At 41.7% G+C, this 16,237-nt stretch overlaps 1 protein-coding gene across 3 annotated transcripts in view; it reads left to right on the top strand.

The window, feature by feature from the left end:
- CCDC85A (coiled-coil domain containing 85A) overlaps nt 1-16,237 on the top strand; it is a 162,514-nt gene that overhangs the window by 116,300 nt on the left and 29,977 nt on the right. For 2 of the 3 annotated variants that reach the window (XM_006122145.5, XM_006122146.5), the window contains exon 3: nt 11,701-11,777. The exons of the other annotated variant lie outside the window; for it this stretch is intronic. In XM_006122145.5, the coding sequence (XP_006122207.3) occupies nt 11,701-11,777 (77 nt within the window). The remainder of the gene's footprint in view (nt 1-11,700; nt 11,778-16,237) is intronic. 3 annotated transcript variants of the gene reach the window in all.

The raw sequence follows: 16,237 nt of genomic DNA on the forward strand, positions 1-16,237 counted from the left end.
AAGAAATCCAACCTATAGCTTTAAAGGAGAAGATTGAATCAAGACTACCTTATATTATATCTGATCTAAGATCTAGTGATGATTTCCTAGCCATTGAGATGCACTTTTGTAATAGAAGCTTTTTGGCAAGAGCTTTGAGAGAGGTCTGAGAGCAGAGCTTTTCTTAGAGCTGAATTCATCTGGAATAAATTTTGTTGCATCCAGAGTTTTATGTGCAGCAAATAAACCTCCTACGCCAAGGCAGTAGAATCAGTATTGTTAAGTGAAATATAAATCTGCTTATCCTCAACAGAAAATAGAAACCTAAGCCTGTATTTTTAAAAACCTGTCTCAGAGAGAACATCTAAATTGTGAACAAGAGTATGGCTTAGAACAACTCTTTGTGGAAGTTCCAAACTGACATAACCAGGAGTCAAACAAAAGTCTGCTACCGAAACAGAATGACGCTGTTGAGTAGGAGCAAAATTAATGCACTCTGGTTATGGTCAGTGTAACCCCATTTCAAAAGGATGTCATCATCTACAGTGTCAAAGTAGCACTTAAGTCCAGACAAATGCAAACACACAGACAACCTCAGTCAGACTTCATCAATAAACCATTAAAGCCAAGACTATAGCAGAGTCAAGACTGTGGAAAAAAAACCTCTGACTTCAACAAATAGAGATAATTTGCAAGTAAAAGCTGCAACTGAGAAAACATCACTGTAAGAAATTTGGATAAAAATGTCTAATTATAGAGCCATAATTACTTACATGTCTGGATCCTGTGTGCGTTGAGAACCGGAGGTACAGCATTTATTGCTTAAGAAATAAAAATAACTGTTTTGACTGAAAAAATTCTAAACTGAAGGATACATTTTAGTTAAAATACAAAACCCACAAGCAGTAAGACTTACTTTTGAAATAATCAAAGTAGTATTCATGGAATTGAGTTTAGTGAATTGACAAACAAAACAAAACAAAACAAAAAGAACCATCACCACTAACAAAAGTTCTATTTTTAGCTACCAGGGGGAAATACGGAGTAGTCGTAGACCAGTAATCATAGATAAGAGAGCTCAGTTATGCTGCAGCAAACTTTAAGACAAATAATTATTCCTGTCAAAAGAACAATAATCTGAGTGATACATACTTTTCTTTAAGAGTTTTGCTATGATAGGTTGTCTAGAAAACATATGCTTTACCAATCATTCCCCATAGTAAACAGTTTCTAAACATTTTGCTGAGCTTAATACAATTTTCCTGTAGGCAAATCTCATTTCTATCTGTATGATAGTACCAACCTTAACATTGTTGGCTTTCTGGGGAAGGTCACCATACTTTTAACAAGAAATTCTTTAAGACTTAAGAATGTCATGGAAGGGATGCAGTTCTGACAGGGCTAGCTTCTGGTCACCTAAACCAGTGGAAATACAGAATAACTTCAGTGACATTTATGGTACCACCATGAATTTATACTCGTGTAAATAAGAAGAGGATGTTGACAATATACCAAATATAGTAGCTACATATTAATATGGGTTGGATACAGTAATAACACTTCTAGTTTTGACTGTTAAAGCATGATTGATTATATCTATGTGGAACTGATACTGGTCACTGTTAGGGTATGTCTGCACTACAGCGCTAATTCGAACTAATTTAGTTCAAATTAGTTAATTGGAACTAAGCTAATTTGAATTAGCCCATCTAGACTTAAAAACTAGTTCGAATTAGAGTTTTGCTAATTCGAACTAGCATGTCGACACTGAGTGGACCCTGAACTGAGGTTAAGGATGGCTGGAAGCAGTGCTAGCAGGGCATCAGATTAGGACTTAGAGTGTGGAGCTGCTGCCTCAGGCTAGACGAGGGCTGCTTAAAGGGACCCGACCCCCACCCCGGACAGACAGTTCTCAGGGGTTCCCCGCTTGCAAAGCAGTCCTGGCTTGGAATGCACTGAGTGCCCACACTCGGCACATCACAGCACTCGGCCATCAGCCTGGCTGCACTTGCTGCAGGCTGCCATCCGGAGGGGGGGGGGGTCGATCGGGGGGCTGCAGGAGAGCTTCCACCCCGAGGAGCCCGCAGAGCCACCCCAGTCCTCCCCATCGGGGGCTCGTACCCCATTCCTCCCTCACCTCCTTCCACTTACCCCTCCCTAGCCCCCCTTCCTGATGTACAAAATAAAGGACACGTGTGTTCAGAAATAGAAACTCTCTTTATTGAACAAAACTCGGGGAGCCTGGGAAAAGAAGGTGGGAGAGGGGAAGAGAGAGGGTGGGAGAGGGGAGGGCAACTAAAATGATCAGGGGTTTGGAACAGGTCCCATATGAAGAGAGGCTAAAGAGACTGGGACTTTTCACCTTAGAAAAGAGGAGACTGAGGGGGGACAGAATAGAGGTCTATAAAAGCAGGAGTTGGGTGGAGAGGGTGCATAAAGAAAAGTTCTTCATTAGTTCCCATAATAGAAGGACTAAAGGACACCAAAGGAAAGGAATGGATAGCAGGCTTCAAACTAATAACAGAAAGTTCTTTTTCACAAAGCAAGCAACTCCTTGCTGCAGGAGGCTGTGAAGGCTAGAACTAGAACAGAGTTTAAAGAGAAGTGAGATAAAGTCATGGAGGTTGGGTCCATGGAGTGCTATTAGCCAGGGGGTAGGAATGGTGTCCCTGGCCTCTGTTTGTGGAAGGCTGGAGATGGATGGCACGAAACAAATGGCTTGGTCATTGTCTTTGGTCCATCCCCTCCAGGGTCCCTAGTGTTGGCCGCTGTCGGCAGACAGGCTACTGGGCTAGATGGACCTTTGGTCTGACCCAGTATGGCCATTCTAAGCTCATGGCTCAGGGTCGGGGGTCTCAGTGGACCACCTTGATTTTCATGCCAACCTGCTCCTGGGTGGCCGGGCTGGCAGCTATCCTGCCCTAGACAGCCACTTTCCTGTGCCTAGTGCGGAGGTCGTGGATGAGGTCCACGATGTCTGCACTAGACCAGGCGGGCGCCCGCCTCTTGCGGACCTGGGCAGGCTCCCGGGAGCCGCAATTCTGGTCCTGGGAAGAGGCGGAGGGCTGGGTGGCAGCGGGTGGCCGGCTCGAGCCGTGCCAGTTGCAGGGTCTGCTGGCTGGGTGCTGGCAGGCTTGCACCTGGCACGGGCACCGTAGCCAGCCCGTGCCCCTTTAAGGGCTCCAGGGCTGGGAGGGGGGCAGAAGAGTTTCCCTGGTGGTGCCCAGAGTGGCCACCAGGGAAAGCTGGGGAGGGCAAGCCTGCCAGTAGTTCGAATGAAGTGGCTACACAGCCCTTAATTCGAACTAGTTAATTTGAACTAAGCATTAGTCCTTGTAGAATGAGGTTTACCTAGTTCGAATTAAGCGCACTGCTAGTTCGAATTAAGTTCGAACTAGCGGTTTGCATGTGTAGCGCCTATCAAAGTTAATTCGAACTAACGTCTGTTAGTTCGAATTAACTTTGTAGTGTAGACATACCTTTAGAGACAAGGGAACAATTACTTTCTCTAATAATACATAGTTGGCTATGTGCAGATTTTCACCTATCATCCGGTGAGATATTATTTATCATTGCTAAGAGATGGATGCAAATGGCTTGGTTTGATACGTTATTGCAAATCTTACGTTTCTGCCAAAGCCAGTGAAATAAAAGCAAGGTTAGACACTCATTCATGTCTTTGTAATAGCTTCCCAATGACTACAGACAATATCTTAAAGGCCCTTCCCTATTGTTTCAAACTTCTGCAAATATGTGAGGATGAAAATCAATAAGAGCAAATGCAAAAGTTCTCCAATTAGGAAGGAACAATAAGTTGCACAAACAAATTGGACAATGACTGCCTAGGAAGGAGTACTGTGGAAAAGGATATGGCAACATAGTGGACCATAAGCTAAACATGAGTCAATAGCGTAACACTGTTGCCAAAAAAAAAAGGACATCATTCTGGAATGTATTAATAGGAATGTCATAAGCAAGACATAAGAATAAATTATTCTGCTCTACTCTGCACTGATTAGGCCTCAACTAGAATGTTGTTTCCAATGCTGGGTGCCACGTTTCAGGAAAGATATGGACAAATTGGAGAAAGTCCAGAGAAAAGCAACAATAATGATTAAAGGTCCACGAGGTGTACCGGTAGTTCGGAATAGGAATCCTAGTTCGAACTACCTAGTTCGAGCCCCGTGTAGCCGCGCTGCACGGGGTTCGAACCAGCGGGGTTTTAAAAATGGCGGCTCCCCGCTTATGCAAATGAAGCCCGGGAAATTCAAATCCTGGGCTTCATTTGCAAGTGCGGTATGCCTACATTACCCCGCTAGTTCGAACTAGCGGGGTAGTGTAGACATACCCACACGGACTATCTAAGTCTTATTGAAGTCAGTGGAAAAACTACTATTGACTTCAGTTGGTATTGAATCAGGGTCTAAACCACATTCATAGTATGAGAATGCCCTGATGGAAGAAATAGAAAAAAGGGAGGGTATCTTAAGAAAATAGAATTTTAAGTGACATCCAGAACCATTCTAAAATAGAGATGAAAATGTGAAGAAAGATTTAGGAAGATCAGTCACAGACATAGTGAAAATAGATATTCCCAGATAAGAATATGCATGTGGGAATAATATCAGATTCTAACATAGTTTGACACAAGGCAAAAATATCTAGCAGCTTAAAGAAGTCTGACGTCATAAGAGAAAAATAATCAGATACATAAATGTGGAAGTCCTCTAATAATGTGTTAGACCAACTGACAGTCAGGCAGATTGTATCCGAATTTCTACAAAAATGTGGTATTAAGTGTTGGAGCATGGTAAATTATCACACGGTTATTATGCAGATAATCTAGACAAGAATTTTAGTTTCATTCCCAGCATGAAGTGAGGCACAATGATTACACTTCTAACTTTTTTCACAGCATGTGAAGCGGATGTAAAAAGAGAACATTTGAGGAATTATGTGTGGTGAAACTCTGAGGAGTCTCATCTTCACTAAGCGATCAAGTACATCTGTATATACTTTCAAACAGGAAGGAGACTCAAAGGACACGTCTATACTGCAGTGTAACACCTGTGGGTGGCCTGTGTCAGCTGACTTGGGCTTGCAGGACTCAGGCTGTACGGCTGTAAAATTTCAGTGTAGATATCTGGGCTCAGGTAGAGTCCAACTTCTAGGACATGTCCTCCTCTCAGGGTCCCAGAGCCTGGACTCGAGCCAGAGCCTGAACATTTACATTGCAATTTTATAGCCCCACAGCTGGAGTCCTGCAAGCTTGAGTCAGATAATGTGGACCAGCAGCAGGTGTTTTATTTCAGTGTAGAGATACCCTGTAATACACCAAGGAAACAATTCTGTCTCTTCAAGGGGCTGTGACTGGAAAAGGCTGTTAAATCTTTAATTTCTGTGTTTGTGACTTTACTGAATAATGCTATAATTATAAAGTGTGTGTTTATTTGATCGGGATCATACTTAATGAAGTAGAATGGAACTGGTTCAAGATTGCTGCTTCAGTAGAACAAATGTCTAAAACCAGAAATATTGTACCATGTGAGAAGCAGAAGTAATACGCAGCCAAAAATGAAGCTAGGAGTTCTCATACTGAAGTCCATAGTGGGTTGTGGACCTTCATTCGTATCACACTCCCCATCAGTTCACACCTAGTTTGGAGAAGCTAATGATACAGCCAATGGTTCAAATTCAGTGATGAATCCTGGTCACGTGCCACCCTGAGGCATATTGAACATATGCTAAGAAGAGGTGGTCCATCTATTCCAGCATCCTGTCTCTGGGTCTAAGCCCTATTTACCTCTTGAGCTGAAAGAGATTGTTTGATCTTATGCAAGTCCTCATTTGGCTGCAACCTCACTGTCAGTTTTAGGCTGATAGTCATAAAACGATGATAGATCTTTTACTGGTATTAATGCAAATATTTTCCATTATTTATTAGTTATTTTAAGATGGAAGAAGCTGAGATTCAATCTGTTTAGGAGTAAATATGTAAGCATCCATGCAACTAGCAATTAAGATTTGCTTTGCAGTAAATGGAGGTCTTTTGCCATGCCTTTAAAATCCTAGGAACCACATAGATAATATGTTAATGTACTTAGAGAAGCATTAAACACAAATGGCTATACTAATTACATCATCTGAAAACCATCTGTTTGTCCAATGAGTAGCAATATGTCTTTCAAAGTAATTGTCTGACATTGTGGCCGGATATGTTGCCCCTTAAAGACAGAGGGCCACCTAGTCGTCTGGCATAGCCATTTATGGGTTTAGGAGTCCATTATATGGACTAACAGGCATTATGAACAGAAAGAAAGCGATCCTGGGAATAAATGATGCTTGGGGGGGAATCTTATCACTATATCTTTAAGAGTATAGGACCAGGAACCTTTCAGAGTGCCCTCTTTCCCCCTATAACTGGGAATGAACTAGGAGAAGAGGTCCAACATAAATGCTGCCTCCTCTCTCTAAATGCCTGCAGATACAGTTGAGAAGAAGAAGGCTCCTGCAGGCCCCTAAGTTAGAAGTGAGAAGACACCAGCAGGAGAAGGCTGCCATTTGGATCCTCCTAGCCTAAGGATTAATTGGGAATAAAGGAGTCAGCAGAGGGAGAAGGCTATTTAAGGCCCTACAGCTGGCTAAATTATAACCCAGGCCCAAGTAGGGATGTAAAAGGTTAACTGGTCACCTTACCGGGTGATGCTTATAGGGAAAGGAGTTAACTGGCAGCCAGGCCAGTCTGGAGCAGTCCCTGCACCATGCTGTGACATAGGCAGGTGACTATCCAGCCCAGCTGGGCTCACCACGATGCACTGCACCATGATACCTCCCAGTTCAGGATCCCAGTTAACTGGTTAAACGTAACGGTTAACTTTTTAAATGGAATTTTACATCCTTAGACCCACGGAGGATAGCTGCTGAGGGCTCCTGCTGAAGGGAGAGATAAAGTAACTGAAACACAACACCTCCTCCAGGAAGGTGGTTGGGAGGGTTCCTGAACTGGGACAAAAAGCTGACCAAACTATTTTATGGGGACCAAAGGAAGGAGATCTGGGGCAATAAAGAAATGAAGCCATGCCCTCTAGAAAACCGAATAAATCAGAGCCTAGGAAGGACACTGATGCATATTCTTAAGCTAACCCAAGTCTGGTAATTAAAAGAACACAAGTGCCCTGCCATAAGAGGGCGTGGCTTACCCCTTGGGAGCTGTATTTTAGAATATTACAAATTGCTAGGCTGGGAAGCAACACTAACGTAGAAGAGCTGGTCTGTGTTACAGATATAGTTCTCATAATGCCTTTGGCTGTGCTGCACTAAGTATACGGTTGGTGAAATCCAGTTTCATAGGAGTCACGGGGGATTTTGTCCCTGATTTCAATGGGGAAAAATGTCGCCTTGTTTATGTTATGGTATCCATTGTACAACATAACGTGAGTATATTAATTTATATCATTTGTAATAATCAAGGGCACAAGGACTATTCATTTACATTAGCATTGACTAGATCAGGCTCGTTGTATCTGACCTAATTGTTAGAATTAAAAGCATTGGTAGGGAGATTAAAATAAATGTTTCATACTATGGAACATTTGAAAAATTAGGAGATTTTACACCAGATGCTCAGATAGTGTTAATCAATGTTGACTTCAATAAAGCTATGCAGATTTACACCAGCTAAAGATCTGATCCTCAAGCTATGAACTGCTAAAAGCAAGGAATAAATGAGAGAGGTGAAAATCTTTTACAAATATAATAAGTATGTTCCATGCTAGATGGTGGGTATGGCAGAAAATGGAAGAAGTGAAAAGCATGCAGAGTGAAATTAAATTCAGAAGACAATGGCACAAGCTGGGTTGACAAGAACATGGTTTTCAAAAGGAGCAGCACTGAGTCTAGAAGCCTCCTCTTGTTGGCGGAAGCCTGCAAATCAATCCCCTTGGGAAGATGGCACCATATGGGGGTGAGGGAAGAAGTGCACAGTCTTTCCTTAAAGAGTGTTGTTGGAAAGGAAGGAAAGACTGTGAACTACTTCCCAAAATATTTCACCTTAGGAAGGTACTATGTGAGGGTATGTCTACACTACAGCACTAATTCGAACTAACTTAATTCGAATTAGTTAATTCGAAATAAGCTAATTCAAACTAGTGCATCTAAACCTAAAAACTAGTTTGAATTAGCGTTTTGCTAATTCGAACTAGCATGTCCACATTGAGTGGGCCCTGAACCGGGGTTAAGGATGGCCAGAAGCAGTGCCGGCAGGGCATCAGATTAGGACTTAGAGCGTGGAGCTGCTGTCTCAGGCTAGCCGAGGGCTGTGCTTAAAGGGACCCGACCCCCACCCCGGACAGACAGTTCTCAGGGGTTGTCTAACTCGATGAGGGACAGCAAAGCAGTCCTGGCTTGGAGTGCCCTGAGTGTCCACACTTGGCACATCACAGCACTCGGCCATCAGCCTGGCTGCACTTGCCACAGGCTGCCATCTGGGGAGGGGGATCTATCGGGGGCTGCAGGAGAGCTTCCACCCCGAGGAGCCCGCAGAGCCACCCCAGTCCTCCCCATCGGGGGCTCGTACCCCATTCCTCCCTCACCTCCTTCCACTTACTCCTCCCTAGCCCCCCTTCCTGATGTACAAAATAAAGGACACGTGTGTTCAGAAATAGAAACTCTCTTTATTGAACAAAACTCGGAGAGACTGGGAAAAGGAGGTGGGAAAGGGGAAGAGAGAGGGTGAGAGAGGGGAGGGCAACTAAAATGAACAGGGGTTTTGAACAGGTCCCACATGAAGAGAAGCTAAAGAGACTGGGACTTCTCAGCTTAGAAAAGAGGAGACTGAGGGGGGATATGATAGAGGTCTATAAATGCATGAGTGGTGTGGAGAGGGTGCATAAAGAAAAGTTCTTTATTAGTTCCCATAATAGAAGGACTAGAGGACACCAAATGAAATGAATGGGTAGCAGGCTTTAAACTAATAACAGAAAGTCCTTCTTCATAAAGCAAATAGTCAACCTGTGGAACTCCTTGCTGCAGGAGGCTGTGAAGGCTAGAACTAGAACAGAGTTTAAAGAGAAGTGAGATAAAGTCATGGAGGTTGGGTCCATGGAGTGCTATTAGCCAGGGGGTAGAAATGGTGTCCCTGGCCTCTGTTTGTGGAAGGCTGGAGATGGATGGCACGAGACAAATGGCTTAGTCATTGTCTTTGGTCCATCCCCTCCAGGGTACCTAGTGTTGGCCGCTGTTGGCAGACAGGCTACTGGGTTAGATGGACCTTTGGTCTGACCCAGTACGGCCATTCTAAACTCAGGGCTCAGGGTCGGGGGTCTCACTGGACCACCTTGATTTTCATGCACACCTGCTCCTGGGTGGCCAGGCTGGCAGCTATTCTGCCCTAGACAGCCACTTTCCTGTGCCTAGTGCGGAGGTCATGGATGAGGTCCACGATGTCTGCACTAGACCAGGCGGGCTCCCACCTCTTGCGGACCTGGGCAGGCTCCCGGGAGCCGCCAGCCTTGTCCCGGGAAGAGGTGAAGGGCTGGGTGGCAGCGGGTGGCTGGTTCGTGCCGTGCCAGTTGCAGGGTCTGCTGGCTGGGTGCTGGCAGGCTTGCACCTGGCACGGGAACCATCGCCAGCCCGTGTCCCTTTAAGGGCTCCGGGGCCAGGAGGGTGCAGAAGAGTTTCCCTGGTGGTGCCCAGAGTGGCCACCAGGGAAAGCTGGGGAGGGCTAGCCTCCCACTAGTTCAAATTAAGTGGCTACACAGCCCTTAATTCGAACTACTTAATTCGAACTAGGCATTAGTCCTCGTGGAATGAGGTTTACCTAGTTCGAATTAAGCGCTCCGCTAGTTCGAATTAAGTTCGAACTAGCGGTTTGCTAGTGTAGCACCTATCAAAGTTAATTCGAACTAACGTCTGTTAGTTCGAATTAACTTTGTAGTGTAGACATACCCTGAGACTGTTGTGAAGTGCTGCTACCAGCCGAGGTTGGTTACAGGGAAGGGAGTAGTCATGACATGGGGAGGTCTTTGTAAAGGATATGGTTAGTTTTAGATGAGCTTTGCAACTTCAGTGCTTGTCTAAACCAATTTTTAGGACTCTTCAGAGACTCAGCCATCACTAGTTAATACAACACTTGCAGAGCATAGCATATAAAACCTCATGTTACCTTTCTCCACTTTTCTATATTTAGTCCAGTACCTAACTGTGTACTAATTCTTTCTGACAAATGACTAAGTATTGCCATCATGTTCTGTAAATTCATATAGACTATATATGTGTGCATTTTTTACACAGCTTGTGTACATAGAGACAGAGGAAAGTTAATCACAGTTAACTAAAATTGTGTTTAACTGTGTTTAAACCATGTGTGTATGCTCTAATTCAGAATTAAAGTGCCCCTACCTCTTGATAAGTGTGTTAAGTGAAACCTACTCTACTAGAGTCACAAGGTGGGTGAGGTAATAGCTTTTGTTGAAAAGCTATTACCTCTCCCACCTTGTCACTTAAGTATTCTAGGATGAACACTGCTATAGCTACATCGTATTTCAATGCAACATCATCTTTATTTCATGGACATGAAGTTATTTGGATATATTAGGGATCTAGAGAGCCAGATGCTTAGCTAATTTCAATTGGGGAACTGTAGAGCCATTGGGTTCATGCCAACTGAACACCTGACCCAGAATGTCCACGGACAGATCCATTAAGAGACCAAAAACCTAATTCTCCATTCTATTCTATGAGTAGTTGGTGGGTATAATTCCAACTAAAGTCACTAGTGTACACCACCCTAAAAGTGGTATAGTAGATTAGTGAACCAGGCTGAAAAGAAGGGCTGGTTTCTGTTGAATTAATAGGAGCTGGTAGAGTTACAGTTATGCTCTTGTACTGAAAAGTAGCCTTCAGTAATTAATGTTAAACTAGGTGCTACACCTCATTTGTGAACATTTTCTTTAGATGTAATTTTCCACCTGCAGAGCTTCCATTTGTACCAAGATATGCACGATCATCTGAACTTTGGCTTTGTTTCTCCTTATGGATCAAATCCTGCCATCATTTAAGTCAGTGGGAGAAGAATTGGTCATGCATGACTGTCTAGGGTGAAAGTGAGCCCATGGAATTGATGTGTGCTTCTTTTAAGAATCTCAGACCTGAGGGACATTCTGCTGTCTTTGTTCACCTGAGGCCAGTGAAAATATTTGTGAATTGGGACAGCAGGATGGGGTAAACAGGATTTACTTCTATGACTGGATCTTGCAATAGAACAAACTCTTTTGTCTCTGTGGTTTTGTAAACATGACCCCATAGTTCACTGTATTATTCTTGTGTTTCTAAAATTGTATGTGGTTACATAGCACAGCAAAGTTAGAAAGCTCAGAGTAGGGATTAGCAGAAATTGATCTGCACTGCCTTTCTTTGGGGCTTTCATTGTGTTGTAGAGAAGCAACTCTCTTGTCATTTAGTACAGTAGTATAGACTCACAATCAACAAGGAATTAGGCCAATTCTGCCAAGTCTTAAAGTTTTTAAACTACTTACAGTATCAGAACTAGCTGATATTGTCTTAGAAGAAAGAAACATCACTGAATGTTGTAAGGTACATTTAGAAGGAGATATCTGCTGAGATTACACGAAATCAGAAATCTCCTGTTTTATACAGGATCTGATACTAGTGCACAAAAGCAGACCCATGTGTATAATGTGAGTTTTTTCTTTTTAATTTTAGACTCAACCTTGTCCTATGTTAGGCAGCTGGAGGCAAGAGTAAGACAGCTGGAGGAGGAAAATCGCATGCTACCCCAGGTGGGTGACTTCCTATTGATAGGAACAGTAGCTCCTAGCTAGATAGTAACACTCATGTCTTAGTATTTAACATTAGTGTTTTCTGCAGGTTGGCACTGATATAATTGGACTCTCACAGTGATCAAAGGCTCTCATTACAGCAATCAAAGCCTCTAGCAGCATCTTTTATTTTCATTTCTCATTGCTGATTATAGTGGAGCATTTCTACTGGTGTATTTGAGATCAGGAGAATACTTCAGAGCATTTTTTTTCTCCTTTACAAATGTTGATAGCTTATAAGAATTCCCTGGGGGCTGAAACCCATGTTATAATTAACAATTAAGAAGTTTAAAATTATAAACAGCTGACCTTTGACATTCCTAGTTTCATTGTAGAATGAATTTCTCTATATCTTTCTAAAATATAAACCTTTTGTTTATATGTTATCATTGGGCAAAATGTAGAAAGTTTCAAATGCTATTGTGCAGTCATCTAAAAATTACTTTGATTTAAAAATGGAAATTTGCCAAGCAATTAAAATAATAAATTGTTTATTGTAGGTATTGTAGGGAGGCAGGAGCAGGGGAAATGTATTAGGTACCTAATGAGGAGCCTGAAATTACATTTAAAAATAAACAAACATCAAGTCATCATGCAGCTTTTTAGATGTGAAGTTAAAGCTCTCCTTGGTACATGCTTTGGTTTTTACTTTTAACTGTATTTATTTATTAGCAATGAATGAATAATTGAATTTTTCCAATACATACTAGCTTTTAATTGACAATTGCATCTTACTATTCTATTTTGTTTTAAAATAGTGGGGAAATCAGTAACTTTTCAAATGAAATAGTTCATTAAAAAAAGCGCCATGTGTGATGCTAATTTAAATGGAGACAGTACACTGAGATAAGGCCAGGTTCATTGTATTGACTCAGACCACTATCACTTACATTTAAAATCCAAGATAGTGGTGAAGAGAAGAGACAATGATATTCATGGACTCTGATTTAGTATTTTATAGAAAGTATGGGGACAAATATATTAGTCATGAGAACTGCTCAAAATCAGAGTTGGCGATGTCCTTATTAAAGCAGATTTTAAGGGAGATTTTGTCTACTAGTTAAAGGAGTGTTCTTGGTTCAGTTCCTTGGTCTGCCTCTGACTAGTTATGTGACCCTGAGCAAGCAATTTCATTTCTTTATACCTTAATTTATTCATCTGAAAAATGGGCACATAATACTTACTGCCTTCAAGGGCTGATGAGGATTATCATACATAAAATAATATTTGCAGTGCCTTTGGGATGAAAGGTACTCTGTGATGCAAAGTATTATTGTCTTGTCAAGCAAGATGTTCAAGGCAAATGCGAATTATTGACCTAAAAACACAATCTGTGATTTGTTTTAGGTGTGGCGCAACAGTAGTAGGAGATGGAGATGGATTTTCCAGGAAACACTTTAGGGCCAAGATTTTTAAAGTTACCAGCTGTTTGGTTTGTCTCCCTTTTGGGTTGCACTATTGAGACACATCAAAAGGATCTGATTTTTTAGAAAGTGCAGAACTCCCAACCTCTGTTAATCCAGACCTTTTAAGGTTTCTCATATAGGGTATCCAAAATCAGTTCTAAAATTATTGCCTAAAAGTCTTAATAGGGACAGTGGCCATTGAGGATGGGGAGGTGAGCAGAGGGAAATGCTAGGGAAATTATTAAGTGGGCAACAAAGTCTGCATCTTGCCTTATATTAATAAATATATGTTTTATGGTCAAATGTTTGTCTATGTCTTGGTTTGGTTTATTGGTTCTAGAAGCTAGCCAAGAACCAGTGGATAACGTACTATTAGAAATGAAGAAAATTACATGAGGTGGCCTTTGCCAGCATGCATTCTCATCCTAGGAATTGCATTGTCTTCAGTACAGTAAGGAAGCATAGACAGCAACTAGCCCATTCTGAAGTCATACTCAGTTAAGTGAATAAGGCTTTTAGGTGAGTTGATGAGAGACTCTTGTTTAGGGCAACATTCTATCTGACCTGGTTTTCTACTTTCCATGTTATTAAGCTTTAAAAGGATAGTGGGTTATCTTGATTTGTTGTCTGGGTTGACTGTCATTATGAGAAACATGGTAACTATACTATGAACACATGTCAAGCCGAAACAGAAGTAGAAAGACATAGTGTATGTCTACGCAGCAACATTATTTTGAAATAACTAACGCTATTTTGAAATAACGTAGTCTGTGTGTACACAGTAGGCGGTTATTTCAAAATAATGTTGAAATACTGTCATGATGGAGGACCTCTCATTCCAACTTCTGTAACCCTCATTGTACGAGGAGTAAGGAGGGGTTGGAGGAAGAGTGCTCTATTTCTAAATAAATCCTGTGTAGACTCTCCCAGTTTCAATTTCAAAATAAGCTACATAATTGACATAGCTCAATTTGCGTAGCTTATTTTGAGTTAAGCCCTGCTGAGTAGATGCTATAGGATGGGATTTTGAAAAGATCTCTTGGTGTTGGTCTAACTCTCTTTCTGATTAAATCAATGGGGCTGCGTCTAGACTGGCTGCTTTGAATTTGCGCAAGAACACTGACGATCTAATGATTGTCAGTGTTCTTCCGCAAATACAATGACTCTCCCGTTTGGGAAAAAGCCCTCTTGCGCAAATGCTTTTGCGCAAGAGGGCCAGTGTAATCAACTGAGAACCGTTTTGTGCAAAAAAGCCCCGATGGCGAAAATGGCAATCCGGGCTTTCTTGCGCAAAACTGCGTCTAGATTGGCACGGATGCTTTCCTGCAAAAAGTGCTTTTGTGCAAAAGCGTCCATGCCAATCTAGACGCTCTTTTCCACAAATGCTTTTAATGGAAAAACTTTTCCGTTAAAAGCATTTGCGGAAAATCATGCCAGTCTAGACGCAGCCTGGGAGTTTTATGAAGGATAGGCTGATTATCAATAGAATTTGATCATTCTATTCCAAGTGCACAATATCGAACGAAGTTCCTTTTCTCATATGGGCATGAAAATTCTACCTGTGTTTTGGGAAGGAAATGTCCTTTTTTTTGTCAAAACAAAAAACAACCAATTCCTGTTGTTCAGTGGAATTTGCCCTGCAGAATGGGAAGGATTGTAAAGCTCCATGACTGTACAAGACAGTGAGAGAGATACATTTGTTAGTAACTGTTCTATCCCTGAGAATGATCGGTGCTACTTATGGTGCTTACTTTTTCCGGCATTCTCACCTGTCTTTTTCTGGTAACCCATCTGTTTTCCTCTTTAAACTCTTTCCTCCCCTACCTTTTTCTTCCTCTTCTAGATATGCATTACTCATATCATACATACTTGTCTAGTTGTGTGACCATATACCATGCGTAGAGAATAAAACCCCTTGCAGACTAGTTACCTCCTGTTTTCCTTTGCTTATCTTGTCTTTTTCTTACATTAGTTTTTATTTCAGACCCCATCTACCTGCATTTTAGAGGTTTTATTAAGATGTTATTTATTTATTTTATTATTTATTAAGATTTTATTAGAAGGCACCTCTGCTAAGGTGAGTGTTTCAAGTTATGATATCCTCACAGTTCACATTAAATTCTGAGCTCTAGTTTGCTGTGCTGTGCCTAGAGATTACAATGGTTAGGGGAAAACAACAGCCACAAGTCAATATTGCAGTCTGATCAGGCTATAGAAGTGGTATTAAAAATTCTTATATGCATTTAAGACTGCAAAAGTCTCCCAACAGTTGCTCAATTGCTAATTGATATCTTACTAGCAGTTTTAATGGTTATGAGAAACTTCAGACAGGTTGTAAATTTGTTTTGTTGGAGTGGGAGGAGGCAGCAATTAGTATGTTTTCTTTTCAGATGATAAACAACAAAATATAATTCAAGTACATTCAATATCATGGCCACAGATAAAGAGATTTGGGGAAAAAAAAAACCCAAATGCTTTCCAAAACTAAAAGCATGTGGCTAGGTCTTCCTATGGTGGATGCCAAAAACATTGGCTTGCCATAGGGAAACAGTATATGAGTATTAGCAGACACAAGTATGTAACAGTGCTTGCTAGTTTTGTACTTAGAGAGATACAGTTTTGGGAAGGATGTTTATAGGTGGTATAATTTGAACCAAGGAAGATCTGGCATATAAAAAGACTCGTTAAGGGACCCATGGAAGTGTAAGGAATTTCACCAGCCAATTACAGAGAGAGAGAGAGAGAGAGAGAGCGAGCAGAATTGACCTTCATTTGCAAATTTGATACTGTTTCCCTGGGCCTGAACAAAGACATTAACTGGATGTCCCATTATGAAACCAGCCTTCCTTACATTTAACACCTCATTGACTTTGAAAGGTAAGTATGGGACACTTCCAGCTCACTCAATTAGCCTTATTAGCACCAGCACTGCAATTGATGGGTACATTTTTTTCCTCTCCCTTCTTTTTCTGTTATAAATTCTGGGTTGCCAAACTTAGTGACATGGTGTTTAGG

This window comes from Pelodiscus sinensis, chromosome 3 (assembly GCF_052426305.1).
Source record: "Pelodiscus sinensis isolate ZL-2025 chromosome 3, ASM5242630v1, whole genome shotgun sequence".
In the NCBI taxonomy this organism is placed as follows: domain Eukaryota; kingdom Metazoa; phylum Chordata; order Testudines; family Trionychidae; genus Pelodiscus; species Pelodiscus sinensis.